The sequence below is a fragment of the Eretmochelys imbricata genome, chromosome 6 (genome assembly GCF_965152235.1).
Source record: "Eretmochelys imbricata isolate rEreImb1 chromosome 6, rEreImb1.hap1, whole genome shotgun sequence".
Lineage (NCBI taxonomy): Eukaryota > Metazoa > Chordata > Testudines > Cheloniidae > Eretmochelys > Eretmochelys imbricata.
The window spans coordinates 22,369,855-22,383,022 of NC_135577.1; the positions used below are offsets into that span (position 1 = coordinate 22,369,855).

The 13,168-nt window shown below is 48.7% G+C and overlaps 1 protein-coding gene across 1 annotated transcript in view; it reads left to right on the forward strand.

Annotated features, from left to right (window-relative positions):
- Window positions 1-1,764: 1,764 nt before the first annotated feature.
- The window catches only part of DRD4 (dopamine receptor D4), a 31,914-nt gene continuing 20,510 nt past the window's right edge, over window positions 1,765-13,168 (forward strand). Inside the window, exon 1 of the mRNA XM_077819873.1 lies at window positions 1,765-2,076. Coding sequence (XP_077675999.1) covers window positions 1,765-2,076 — 312 coding nt within the window. The remainder of the gene's footprint in view (window positions 2,077-13,168) is intronic.

Sequence of the window (13,168 nt, forward strand, 5' to 3'; positions counted from 1 at the left end):
ATTGCCCCTGCCTCTCTGGGAGGGGAGGGCCCCCTCCCACCACTGCAAAGGGCCGGGGCACACACAGGGATGGAGCCAGGGGGTTCCTCATGTCATGGAGCGTCTAGGGCCACCTGCATATGCAATACGCATGATGGCACAGTGGGAGGCTGAGGTTGTCTTGTTCAGGGTGGCTTCTCTTGAGGTTTAGCCACTCCTGCATAATGCGGTTCTTTCAGACTCCTGCCAAGAGAACCTGTAGACCACGCCACAATGTAGAGAATTCCCTGATTATAAAGGGCCTGATCCTCAGCTGATGTAAATAGGTTCAGCTCCCTTCATTTCAATGGCGCTAAACCCCAAGTCCCCAGCAATACACAGAAAAGTACAGCTAATCCAAGTAACAACATAATAACAATAAAAAATAACAGCAGTGTCAAAGTAAAACGCTGGCATGATATTTTGTCTGCGTGGTTAAAAAGTATAATGAGTCCTGATTTTATGGGAACTGGAGCTATATAAATACCTTAGGATAGATGTCAAGTATCAGGGGGTGGGCATGTTAGTCTGTATCCACAAAAACAACAAGGAGTTTTTTACCCACCAAAGCTTATGCCCAAATAAATGTTAGTCTTCAAGGTGCCACCGGACTCCTTGTTGTTTTTTTAGGACAGATGGAAGGCTAGGAAAAAAGGCAATTTAGGTAGAAATTAGCAGTAGGTTAATTCTCAGGCCACTTTTCTCCATACAGCTCCCTTTGGCTGCAGGAGGAGCGTTGCCCCGGAGTAGGATTGAGACAATATAAATGGATTTTCACTAAATCGAATGAGTGATCAGCGTTTCGTTGCGTGTGTGTGAATGTGGTGGGTCACCCCGGCCCCAAGTCTCCTCGCGCTAACCCCGTTACTGCCTAAGGAGATGTCGGGATAGGATGCCGTAGAGCAGGGATTATGATCTCGGAAAGAGCTGGAGCTTTGTTACAGGCACCGTTGGGGACACTTGTCGGGAGGGGGAGACTCCCTCGCCGCGGAGCTGCTGCCCCCCGAGGCACCTCTGGCTCCCCCATGGGGAAAGGGACGAGTCCCGGGTCGTGGCACGGCGCGGGGGGGGGCTCCTGGCACTGACACCGGGGAGGTCGCCGCGAGTTGGCTGCAGGAGAAGCGGGATGTACTGTAGGATGAGGCTGTACAACGCCCCCTCTCCTCCCGAGGGCTCGTCCGCCCATCCGCCCACGTGGCTGGGGGCCACCCCCCGCTGCTCCCGCCGGAGCTGCCGCCCCAGCCCTTTCCATAAGCCAGCAGCGCTCGGCGGCTCCCGGAGCGGGTCCCTCCGCGGCTCCCGGGGGGCGCTGGCTGGGGTCGCGGGGTGCCGCGCCCAAGCGAGGACGGGCGCCAGGAGCTGGCCCAGCCCTGCCCGGCTGGGAGCCGGCGGCCGCGCCCCACCCCCGGGATCAGCGGCCGGGGCGGGACCCGCCTTCGCGGCTCACTCCGGTGCAGCCGCGGCCCCTGCCTGCAGCCAGCGAGCGGGCGGGCGGGAAAAGTTGCGTCCGCGGGGCAGGGACTTCTCCGGGCGCGGGGAAGCTGGGCCGCGCCGCCGGGCTGCTGCCGCCGCTGCCGCCGCCTCCTTAGCCCGGGGGTCGGCGGAAGGAGCCGGGCTCATTTGCCGGCTCGCTCCCACCGCCAGCGGGATGGGCCGGGGGGGCAGCCCCGGCGCGGAGCCCCGCCCAGCCAGCAGCCGGGCGCCGTGAGCCCCGCACGCAGCACCGCGGGGTTGGGGGGGAAGCCCATGAGCCGCCCCCGGCCGGAGCTGCCCCTCGGCCCCGGCGGGGTGCCCCGGGACGGGCGGGCCGTCATGCCGGGCAGCGGGGAGCTGGGCAACGCCACCGCGCCCCGGGGAGCGGCGCCCGGCTACAACTTCGCCGCCTTGGTCTTCGGCGTCTCGCTCATCGTCTGCGTCGTGGGCGGGAACCTGCTGGTCTGCCTGAGCGTCTGCTCCGAGCGCGCCCTCCAGACCGCCACCAACTACTTCATCGTCAGCCTGGCCGTGGCCGACCTGCTGCTGGCCCTGCTCGTCCTGCCCCTCTACGTCTACTCCGAGGTGAGTCAGACCCTGCCTCCTCCAGCAGGCGGCCCGGAGCCCCGGGCACCCCGGCGGGTGCCCCCTGGGTGCTTCCCAGCCGCCTTGAGCCCCGCTGGGTACCTGGGGTTGTCACTGCTGCGTCCCCCTCTGCCAGACGGCGCCTGGCAGCTCTTCTGACTCAGCTCTGCGGCTTGAGCCGCAGCCACGCGGCCAAAGGACAGGGCTTGGACCCCAGTCACGGTGGGAATGCGGCTCTGAGCCCCCCAGAAGCTGGGGCCTGAGTGCTTGCTGCCCCCTGTCAGATTGATTTGTGGGGGGGGACGGAGGGGTTTGGTCTCAAACCTGAGTCCGAACCCAGGCCTGGTGTGCAGTGTAGACGTAGCCTCTGGGGCTAGTTCCACCAGGCTGGGGCGAGGGATTGTTTTACCCCTAGGGTTGTGTTTGTTTCTTTAGGGGCCTGTCAAACGGGTTCCAAATCAAAAGTAAAAGGCAGTTTCCTAAGCTTCTTTCAAGATAAGTCCACTCTGCCCAGCTGAAATGCAAGGTCAGGCGCATGGATGTGAAACATCTCAGCAATTGGAGTGAGGATCCGGCTGTAGATATTTGGATGGACGGTTATTATGCTGGTTGCACGAGTGGTGGCCAGTTTTGCAGAACGTCTGCCATCCGGGTCTGTAGGAGAAATCTCCTAGTGGTAACCCAGCCAAAAATACTTTGTGAGAGTAACTTTTCTGCTCTGCGTGGGGCTGGGGAGCGAGAGGTAGCAAATGTGGAACAGACTGAATGTCAGGCCTGTGTTAATTAGAAACTCTGATACAGCATATGCCTGATCCTATTTCGTTATCTCAGCAGAACTGTTATGATCAAAAAGAGCACTTATTTTCTGAAGCTTAGTTGTAGCGTATGCAAGAGGGAGAAGCTATAGAGCTGGGATGCTTTTGCCTTGCAGGTGTGAATAGGAATAGTTATCCTGCAGTAAAGCTCATCAAAGTCAATGGAAAGACTCCCACGGCCCATGAAAGACAATGCTTGGGCACTCAAGCTAGTGTTTGGATGTGCCCAAATCGTTTGAGAGGCAGCAGTTTTTTGCTCCAAAGGTGCACGTTGTGGGGGAGGGCAGACCAGAGAGAATTCCTGGAATTTAGTTGGGGATTGGTCCTGAGCAGGGGGTTGGATTAGATGACCTCCTGAGGTCCCTTCCAATCCTGATATTCTATGATTCTAAGGCCCAGCAGGGCTTGGAGACATTAGTAAAGCCAGGAAGCCCAGGTTAAAGTGATCAAGCAGCAGTGTCCTCCCCGTAATTGTCTGAAATCCCTGAGGACACAGCACACGGCGTGAGAACACTTTTGTGCTCACGCATGCACACACAGACATGAGTGAGAGAGACAGAGGCTTTACTGAGGGATTATAGGATTAGCATGGGGCTGGAGGAGAAGGTTAAAGTGCAGGTTAAGAGAGCTGGACAGGGTTGGGGCAGACATTGAGGATGTTGGGGAAACTGGAGGTTGTAGGCAAGGAGATCAGCTCTGAGGAGAGACTACCATCCAGCACCTGACCATATTGGGTCTGTTGTATATCATGAGGAAAATCAGGGAAAGGAGGCAGCAGGCTAGGGAGGGCAAGGTTTGGGGTGCCCTTACCTTCCTTGCAGCGTCCATGGACTGCTGAGCACTTTCCGTGATCTTCCTGGGGCAAGGGTTGTGCAGAAGCGTAAGCTCAGCTGTAAAGCCATCCAGCACCTGTGAGCCCTCGTGACACTCGCCTAGAAGAGCCCCATGCTCTGCTTCCCAGTCAGCCTCACTACAGGCCAGATTGTTATCTAGGTATCTAGGCATTGCTGCACTCATTGTTGCAATGCCTAACTGATTTAGGAGCCTACATCTAATCTTCAAAAGGAATTTAGGCACTTAGGAGCCTAAATTCTGATGACAGCTGATAACTGATTTAGGAGTCTAAATCCTATGTGTTGTAATGCTGAGTACAGCAATGACTAAATACCTTTAAAAATCTGTGTCTAAGTGACTTAGCCTTTTAAGTACCATTTCAAAACTGATTTAGGTGCTTAAGTTCCATTGACTTCCAATGAGATTTAGGTTCCTAAGTGCTTAAATCACTTTTGAAAATGGGACTTTGTTGTCTAGGTTAGATCTTGCAATGCTGATTGGAGCAACTCCTAAATACATCTGAAAATTTGGGCGTGTAGCACTCCACCATCTCGTCTCAGGGTCTTTGCAAAGGACCATTAGAGATACTGCTTGCACCTATGTTTGCCACTTGTGTGTGTAACCCTTCTGCCAGGCCAAGTTGATAGCAGCAAGGGTCGGGTTCAGTACACAGGGGTTCCCTCTCATCAAAGCAAATGCAAAACTGGCTTGAGCCCCCACCCAGTGACCTGGGAAAATCTTACACACCCCCTGGGCGCCTCAAAGAGGCAATACTTCCCCTCTCGCAAGCACAGAGTCTCGGTGTAGTAGAGAATCTTTAATAACATGAGGTAAACGACATCAGCATTAAATTGGGGAAACACCACAACTAGCGTTCATTAACCAAACCATGAGCAAAGACCCACCCCAGAGTCCCAGAACCCAAACGTCTCTTGAGTCCAGCAATCTACAAATCACCCAAAGTCCAAAAAGTCCAGCCCCAGAGTTCAAAAGTTCATCTGCATAGTGTTACTCCCCAGTCTGGCTAAAATGTGCCTGTGTGTGGGAGAAAGAGGTAAGGGGCACCTTACGTGTCCTGAAGCTGACTGCCCCACAGGGCTCTGCTCTGCTACGCTGTTTCACGAACAGCTCTGCTCCACCACGACCGGCTCTGCTCTGCACAGCTCGCCGTCTCACGAAGACACCGCTGTCTCACGACCGGCTCCGCTCTGCACAGCTCGCCGTCTCATGAACACACCGCTGTTTCACGAACGGCTCCACTCAACCATGACTAGCTCTGCTCTGCACAGCTCGCCGTCTCACGAACACACCGCTGTCTCACGACCGGCTCCGCTCTGCACAGCTCACCGTCTCACAAACAGTTCTGCTCACCTCGCTGTCTCACGAACACTCCGCCAGCCTATCCACGAACAGCACCGCTGCACTCTAGATCTTCCAGCACCCCACTACTTGACACAGTGCTCAGTGATTTCAGCTTATAGTAGTGGGAGCCTTAGTGCTGGTGCACCATAAGGCCAAAGTGAATGCAGCACAGTACCTGTAGCAAGACTCTTAATAGACCCAAAATTAGCTCTGACATTCCACAGTGGAGAGAGACAGAGGTGCAATTGGTGCTTCAGGCCCTCACAAAGGGGCCCACACCACCAATACCTGTCTCAAGTCTCTCTCAATTCACAGAGTTTTGGAACCCATGTCCTTTGCCTAGGGAGTGCTACTCAGTTGATGGTGAGTCCCTCCATCATAACAAAAGGCCAAGTACAGTTCCAAGCACAGTTCCCATAATCAGGGTAATAACAATTTATTCTTCCCGCCCCAATAACAGAGACACTGGGGATCCCACAACAGCCAAAGTGACCATTTGGGCAGTTATGGCCTCATTCTAGGCAGGGTGGGTGTGCCTATGCAAATGAGATCAGCCCCTGAAGTTCTTTTCCACAACTTGCCACACCTCACCACCAGATGTCAGGGTGGAGCCCATCCTGACTCTGCTTACATGTGTGCAAGTGCATAGATGACTTCCTAATGACTATAACCCACAGGGTTGCATGAGCACAAGTTCCTCTGTGGACTGACAGTGCCCAGCACCAAATACAGCAAGAATTGTATGCCATAGAGAGCTTCCCCTCTGTACTGGGCATTGTAGATGGCACAATGAAGTGCAATGTGTGCGTTTGGGGTGGGAGGGTGGGCGCAGAAGGACAACTGACACAATGCAGCCTCTGGGAAATACACCTATTCCTTGAATAGCATGGCTGTATGTGATGCCAACCAGGTGTTGACAGCTTGGATGGTTGGATACCCAGGATCATGCCTTTACTTGTATGTTCTGCCATTGCCTCCTCTGTTCACTCGATTTACAGCCTGAACCCCGAGCTTCATGTTGGTGAAGAGGGTCTGTGAGCACCTACCAGCTCATTCTCAGGGGGCATGCATGTCACTTCTGTAATCATGGTCTCAATTTCTGAAGCTGGGATTTCTCTTGTTCCCTCATCCTCTCTGCCATCTTCCCGATCACCTGTGCCAGCTCCAAATGCTGTGCACTGAGCCCCCACCAATGTTGTCTGAAAATAGCTTGGCTCTTACACTGTAGATCTAGGCCTCATTAGCATGTACAATGTGCTAGTTTACATATGTCTGTGAATCTAGAAGGCATTTCCATTCAGTCCTGAGTACCTGGGGAATTTCCTTGAGTTGGATGCACTTGAAAATCCCATAAGTGCTGGATACTCAGACAACCTGGGTGCAGCCAAATACCAGTTTTGAAAATCCCCAAGCTGCCCAACTCCCATGTTAGCCCCTTGATGGGGATCCCAGTAACTATTTCTGTTTCCATAAGCTTTTGAAAACGTTGATGCTTCAGAGGTGCTGAAATCCACAAATCAGTATCACCATTGAAAATCAGGCTGGAGTTTGTCAGAAGTGTCCCTTAATGCCTCGTGCTGCATTCCTACAGCATTTGAAAGCAGCATGGGAAAACTGTTTGTTTTCATATTACTTTTAAAAATCAGTAACCACCCTTTTCCTATCCCACACATCCAGTCTAATTTCAGAGGCTTTTCTAGCAATTCAGGTGCTGGGGCAAACACCAGACTGTTCCAGCCTGCTACAGGTGTCTCATTGCTGAAGTATGTTACACACTCATCCCAAAAAGTCACTTAACATCTAGATATAGGGAGAACAGCAGCAATACTGAAAGAGCATAGCATCGTAGAACAGCAAGGCTTTTAAAATCCCTTTGGCTGGGATGGAAGTACTTGGACAGCTGGGGCACACAGTAGTGGGAGCAGGTTTTCCAAGAAAAACTTCACCCACATTCTGTTTTGAAAGTTTACTTTGTTGTCTGAAAAAAGAAAAGAAGTACTTGTGGCACCTTAGAGACTAACCAATTTATTTGAGCATGAGCTTTCGTGAGCTACAGCTCACTTCATCGGATGCATACCGTGGAAACTGCAGCAGACATTATTCACACACAGAGATCATGAAACAATACCTCCTCCCACCCCACTGTCCTGCTGGTAATAGCTTATCTAAAGTGATCATCAAGTTGGGCCATTTCCAGCACAAATCCAGGTTTTCTTACCCTCCCCCCCCCCCCCCAAACTCACTCTCCTCCTGGTAATAGCCCATCCAAAGTGACAACTCTCTTTACAATGTGCATGATAATCAAGGTGGGCCATTTCCTGCACAAATCCAGGTTCTCTCACCCCCTCACCTCCCTCCAAAAACCACACTTTAGATAAGCTATTACCAGCAGGACAGTGGGGTGGGAGGAGGTATTGTTTCATGATCTCTGTGTGTGTATAATGTCTGCTGCAGTTTCCACGGTATGCATCCGATGAAGTGAGCTGTAGCTCACGAAAGCTCATGCTCAAATAAATTGGTTAGTCTCTAAGGTGCCACAAGTACTCCTTTTCTTTTTGCGAATACAGACTAACACGGCTGTTACTCTGAAACCCATTTGTTGTCTGAGTGCTCAAAAGGGGCTTTTGAAAAGTCCCCACTACTACTTGTTCAAGAGGTGACCCCAAGTCTTCTGCCTCCCAGTCCCCTGCTCTAAATTAGTGATCATGCTGTCTCTCATTCAGAATATGACCTTGTCTACATGCAAGTTTGCACCAGTTTAAAAAGACAACTTTCATTAAGCTGGGTCAATTTAATAGGGCTAGTCTATATTATATTATCACAGCCAGACATCAGTGCATCTAGAGGTTTGTTTCTGATTATATCTTGCTGGGATACAGTCTACATGGGGGAGAGTGTGAGAATGAATATGGGGTGCTTCATTTTCAGTGCTTGATTTTTTTTTTTTTTTCTCTGTTTCAGTCCAGGTCAATTCAAACTGCCCCACTAAAGTGGGCCAAGTTATGCTTAGTTATATGCTGGAGTAAATCATGGCAGTAACCCATTGAAATCAGTGGTGTTACTCTTGGATTTACACCAGTGTAACAGTTCAAGTTTGGGCTGAGTAGGTTTTGTGTAGTGAGGAGAACATTGGATCTAAGAATCCCAAACTTTGCATCCGATGAAGTGAGCTGTAGCTCACGAAAGCTCATGCTCAAATAAATTGGTTAGTCTCTAAGGTGCCACAAGTACTCCTTTTCTTTTTGCGAATACAGACTAACACGGCTGTTACTCTGAAACTTTGGAGTGGAGATCAAAAATTGGATCTGAATCTTTCAGCTCAGATACATCACTTGCCATAGAAACTAATTCCCTCATGGTCTTTCTTTGTCTCACATGTCACTTAGGGAAGGAAAGGTGAGCAGACACTGCTGCAGGTCAGAGAGGTGAGTGCGGATTCCCCCCTCAACAGGACAGGCCTGAGCAGCTTGCGATTTCTTGTTGAAATGCAGGAATCTCTTACTACAGATTTTTAGAGGCATTAGTGGTTCTATGGATAATGTGATTGAGGTTTACAGAGCTGACTAAAAGATTTAGACACAATTGGGGGTGAAATCATGGTTCCACTAAGTCAATGGGAGTTTTGCCATTGTCTTCAGTGGGTTTCACCTGTGACTCCTGTAATGCTTGCTTTCTCCCACCTTTTTGTCAGTGATTTATTCAAAGCAGGAGTTGTCATGCGATGTGCCTGTTTAGTGCCTAGCACAATGAAGCCCTGAACTCAGCTGAGGCGTCTGGCTGTTACTACAACAACAACAACAATAATAATAAATCAAAAGAGCTAGTTGAGGTTGTTGACGTGGGCTGTGTTTCTGTATCTCAAACACAACTTTCTTTATTACTGCTAAAACTCTAGTCCTCAAGAGAGGATTAAGGATGTTGCACATTTTTGACTGAGCAAAGTTAGGCCCTCTACTCAACATGATGGCCTTTCTCTGTTTGTCTTTAACACAATAACTTTGGAAAACCACACCTGATCAATTCCAAAATTTCAGGGAATGCTCTAGGCATTCCTGCGCAGAATCCTGTTGATTTTGATGAGAACTGGAAAAGCCATTTTCACTTATTTTTTAGCAGGACTGCACTGGGGTATGGCCAGGCTTGGCAGCATAATTGCACCAGTTGTTTTGATGACCCTGTCACGGAGTGTGTGGGAGTCAGTGCCCTGCACCCCTCTTCCTGGGATTCACCGTGACTCTCAGCCAGCCAGTAAAATGGAAGATTTATTGGACAATAGGAACACAGTCTAAAACAGAAAGCTTGTAGGTACAACCAGGACCCCTCAGTCAAGTCCTTCTGGGGGGCAGGGATCTTAGACCCCAGCCTTGGGGTTCCCTACATTCCACCACCCAGCACAAAACTGAAACCAAAAGCCCGTCCAGCAGGCTCTCTCCTCCAGCCTTTGTCCAGTTTCCTGGGCAAAGGTGTCATCTGGCCCCACCCCCTTCCTGGCTCAGGTTACAGGCTCATCCCCTACTATCCCATCCCCAATGCAGACAGTCCCAGTAAAACTAGACGACATTCCCCGGACAATTCGCCCCTCTCCATAGTGCGTCACAGACCCCACCGGCCATTGCCATGGGAACCATATCATGAAGCATTTCTAGTAGAAATCACAGGGATGAGGTCACGTGGGTGTGGCCTTGGGCAGAGTCCTAGGAGAAACAAGGCAGGGCATCCCCAAGTCTTAGCCTGTTGGCTTGGTGAGGTGGAGGATGCAGCTGGCTTTTGGATTTGTTGAGACCCAGCTGCTCCAGAGGGAGCAGCGTCAGTGTGTGCAGCTTGGGGAGACCATTCCACGGGTAAGAGCCTGCCCAGGGGATTGTGGGAGTGGCTGGGCCAGTTGCAGCTATGTGACTGAGCGAACTCAGGAAGAGAGAGGGCACCAGCTCTCCGTCCTTCCCTTTTAATCTGGGGGTGGGTAGAAAGGTACTTTGGAAGGGGGAGAAAAAGGAGAGAGACATATCTGGCATGGGGTAGGTGTTGAATGGGGAACCCTAGTATGGGGGAGCAGAAAATGGGGGGGATGACATATGGAGCCCCTGACATAAGGCAGGGTGTGTATACTACTTAGCGTATGCGCAACGTGCCTCAGGTGGCATGTGACCAGGGTTCATCACTGTGTTTGATTTGCTGATTGGATCATTAGCTTCCTTGGCACAGGCGGAGTACTGATGGGAATGCTGATCCATGACCCCGGGGTGGGTGGGTGGATATGTGTGTGTGTGTGTGTGTGTGTGTGTGTGTGTAAAAAGAATGGAAAATACTACTTTTTAAATTGTGAGTTTAAAGTAAGTTCCTTCATAGGTGTATTTCATCATTACCTGAATTTTACACTTTGTTATCTATATCATACCACAAACAAAATTGATATCTTTTAAGACTAAGTGACAATCCAAATGCCATTGATGTGAAACTCCTCCTTAGTGAGCTACCAATGAGTGCCGTGCAATTGCCCATGCTATGGAAACTACACGATATTGGAACTCGGAGTCTGCGAGGTGACCAAAAGCATCATGCTAAAATAAAATAAAGGATTATCTTAGACAACTTCACAATCAAATTGAGGTTTAGTTGAGCATTCTTTAAAATTGCTAGAGGTTATACATAGATTCTATGCATAGACTGTTTTTGTTTTTCAGAAAACCTGAAAAGCCATTTGCACCTAAAGTTGGCTAACCCATAGAGCTCAGCCTACAGAAGCAATGAAGTGTGCAGCCTTCTGCCTTAGGCTGAATTTAAAAAAAAAAAATTAACAATACCTAGGTCTACAGTTACAGTTAAGCTGTTTCTCAGAACAAGTTTAGGGAAAATAACCTTGTTCTGAGAAATAGCTTAACCATTTTAACAGAAACTATAATATATATATAATATAAAATCAGCTCAAATAGTTTTGTCTAGCAGAGTTAGAAACACTGAAAAATGGGGTCTTATAATGTTAAGAGTGTCTAGCTTTCATACCTGTGCTGTTTATAATAACTGAGAAAAGAAAAGATTGATGTAACGGTGGTGAGCTGTAAAGATTTTATGGCCAGGAGTTTGGGATGACTGTATTATTCATGGTTGGCGAAATGTATTGTTTTTTGAGTAATGCTGAGAGGCCATGTGACACAGAGGCCCATTGGTGGTTCACTATTCTGTGTCAGTAACTCTTGTGAGGCCTGACATACTCACTACACCTAACACAATGTTGTCATGATATTTACCCAAAAAGTGGCATGTAATATATCGTTGGAAAACTACAAACTCACTGATTATTAATATTCTTGCATGATGTATGTATGGTAAACCCATAAAGGACTTTATAGATATATGCTGGAAATACATGACTTTAAAACCGTGCACATCAGGGGGAGTTGATAAATAGGTTTCTCCAGACAAAAGATACATGATTTCAAAGATTTACCGAACTATTAAAAAAAGGGATAGGGATGAGAACTCCATAGCTGTCCATCACTTGGGGGACTCAAATGGCCAGAGCTCTTGAAATCACAGAATGTTGTGTCCTTCAACCAAGGAGGTTGATGTCTCTAAGAACTGAGTTTACGTGAGAAACCAGCTTAGGCAAAGATTTTAACTTGCTGAAATTAAGTTTTAGTCTTAGAAGTATATTTTTACTTTTGTTTTCTTGTAACCCTTTCTATCTTTATTCCTTAAGAACATAAGAACAGCCATACTGGGTCAGACCAAAGGTCCATCTAGCCCAGTATCCTGTCTTCCAACAGTGGCCAATGCCAGGTGCCCCAGAGGTAACGAACAGAACGGGTAATCATCAAGTGATCCATTCCCTGTAGCCCATTCCCAGCTTCTGGCAAAGAGAGGCTAGGGACACCATCCCTGCCATCCTGGCTAATAGCCATTGATGGACCTATCCTCCACAAATTTATCTAGTTCTTTTTTGAACCGTATTATAGACTTGGCCTTCTCAACATCCTCTGGCAAGGAGTTCCACAGGTTGACTGTGTGTTGTGTGAAGAAATACTTCCTTTAGTTTGTTTTTAAACGTTCTGCCTATTAATTTCATTTGGTGTGACCCCCTAGTTCTTGTGTTATGAAAGGGAGTAATAACACTTCCTTATTTACTTTCTCCACACCAGTCATGATTTTTTAGACTGCTGTTCTGTTCCCCCCTTAGTCATCTCTTTTCCAAGCTGAAAAGTCCCATTCTTATTAATCTCTCCTCACCACGGAAGCTGTTCCATACCCCTAATCATTTTTGTTGTTCTTTTCTGAATCTTTTCCAATACATCTTTTTTGAGATGGGGCAACCAAATGTGCAGTATTCAAGATGCAGGCGTACCATGGATTTATATAGAGGCAATACGATTTTTTCTGTCTTATTATCTATCCCTTTCTTAATGGTTCCCAACATTCTGTTAGCTTTTTTGACTGCCGCTGCACATTAAGGGGATGTTTTCAGAGAACTATCCACAATGACTCCAAGATCTCTTTCTTGAGTGATAACAGCTAATTTAGACCCCATCATTTTATATGTGTAGTTGGGATTATGTTTTCCAATGTGCATTACTTTGCATTTATCAACATTGAATTTCATCTGCCATTTTGTTGCCCAGTCAGCCAGTTTTGTGAGATCCCTTTGTAGCTCTTTGCAGTCTGCTTTGGACTTAACTATCTTGGGTAGTTCTGTCTTATACTTGGTATCACTTAAGCCTATGGCTTTTTGTTTAATAAACTTATTTTCCTTCTATTATAAAACAATATAGTGTTGTGTTTGGTCCAACTCCAGTTAAAGTAATGAGCTGCAGTGGATTGTCTCTTTAAAGGAGCAATGAAGAAGGTTCTTTCTGTGAGTGTTCCAGGAGAGGGCTGCACACTAGAGGGCAGATGATTTGAGGGAGGCTGAGAACTGGGAGGGTATTGGGGTCACCCTGTAAAAAGTAACTGGGCAGTGGAAGCCAGGGTGTGACCTGCATGCTTGTAAAGCTGGCTGTTGGTGTCAGGGCTGTGAGCCACAGTAGCATAGCATGTAAGGCAGTGGTCACCAACCGGTAGATCACTGAGACTAAGATCCACTGTCAGAG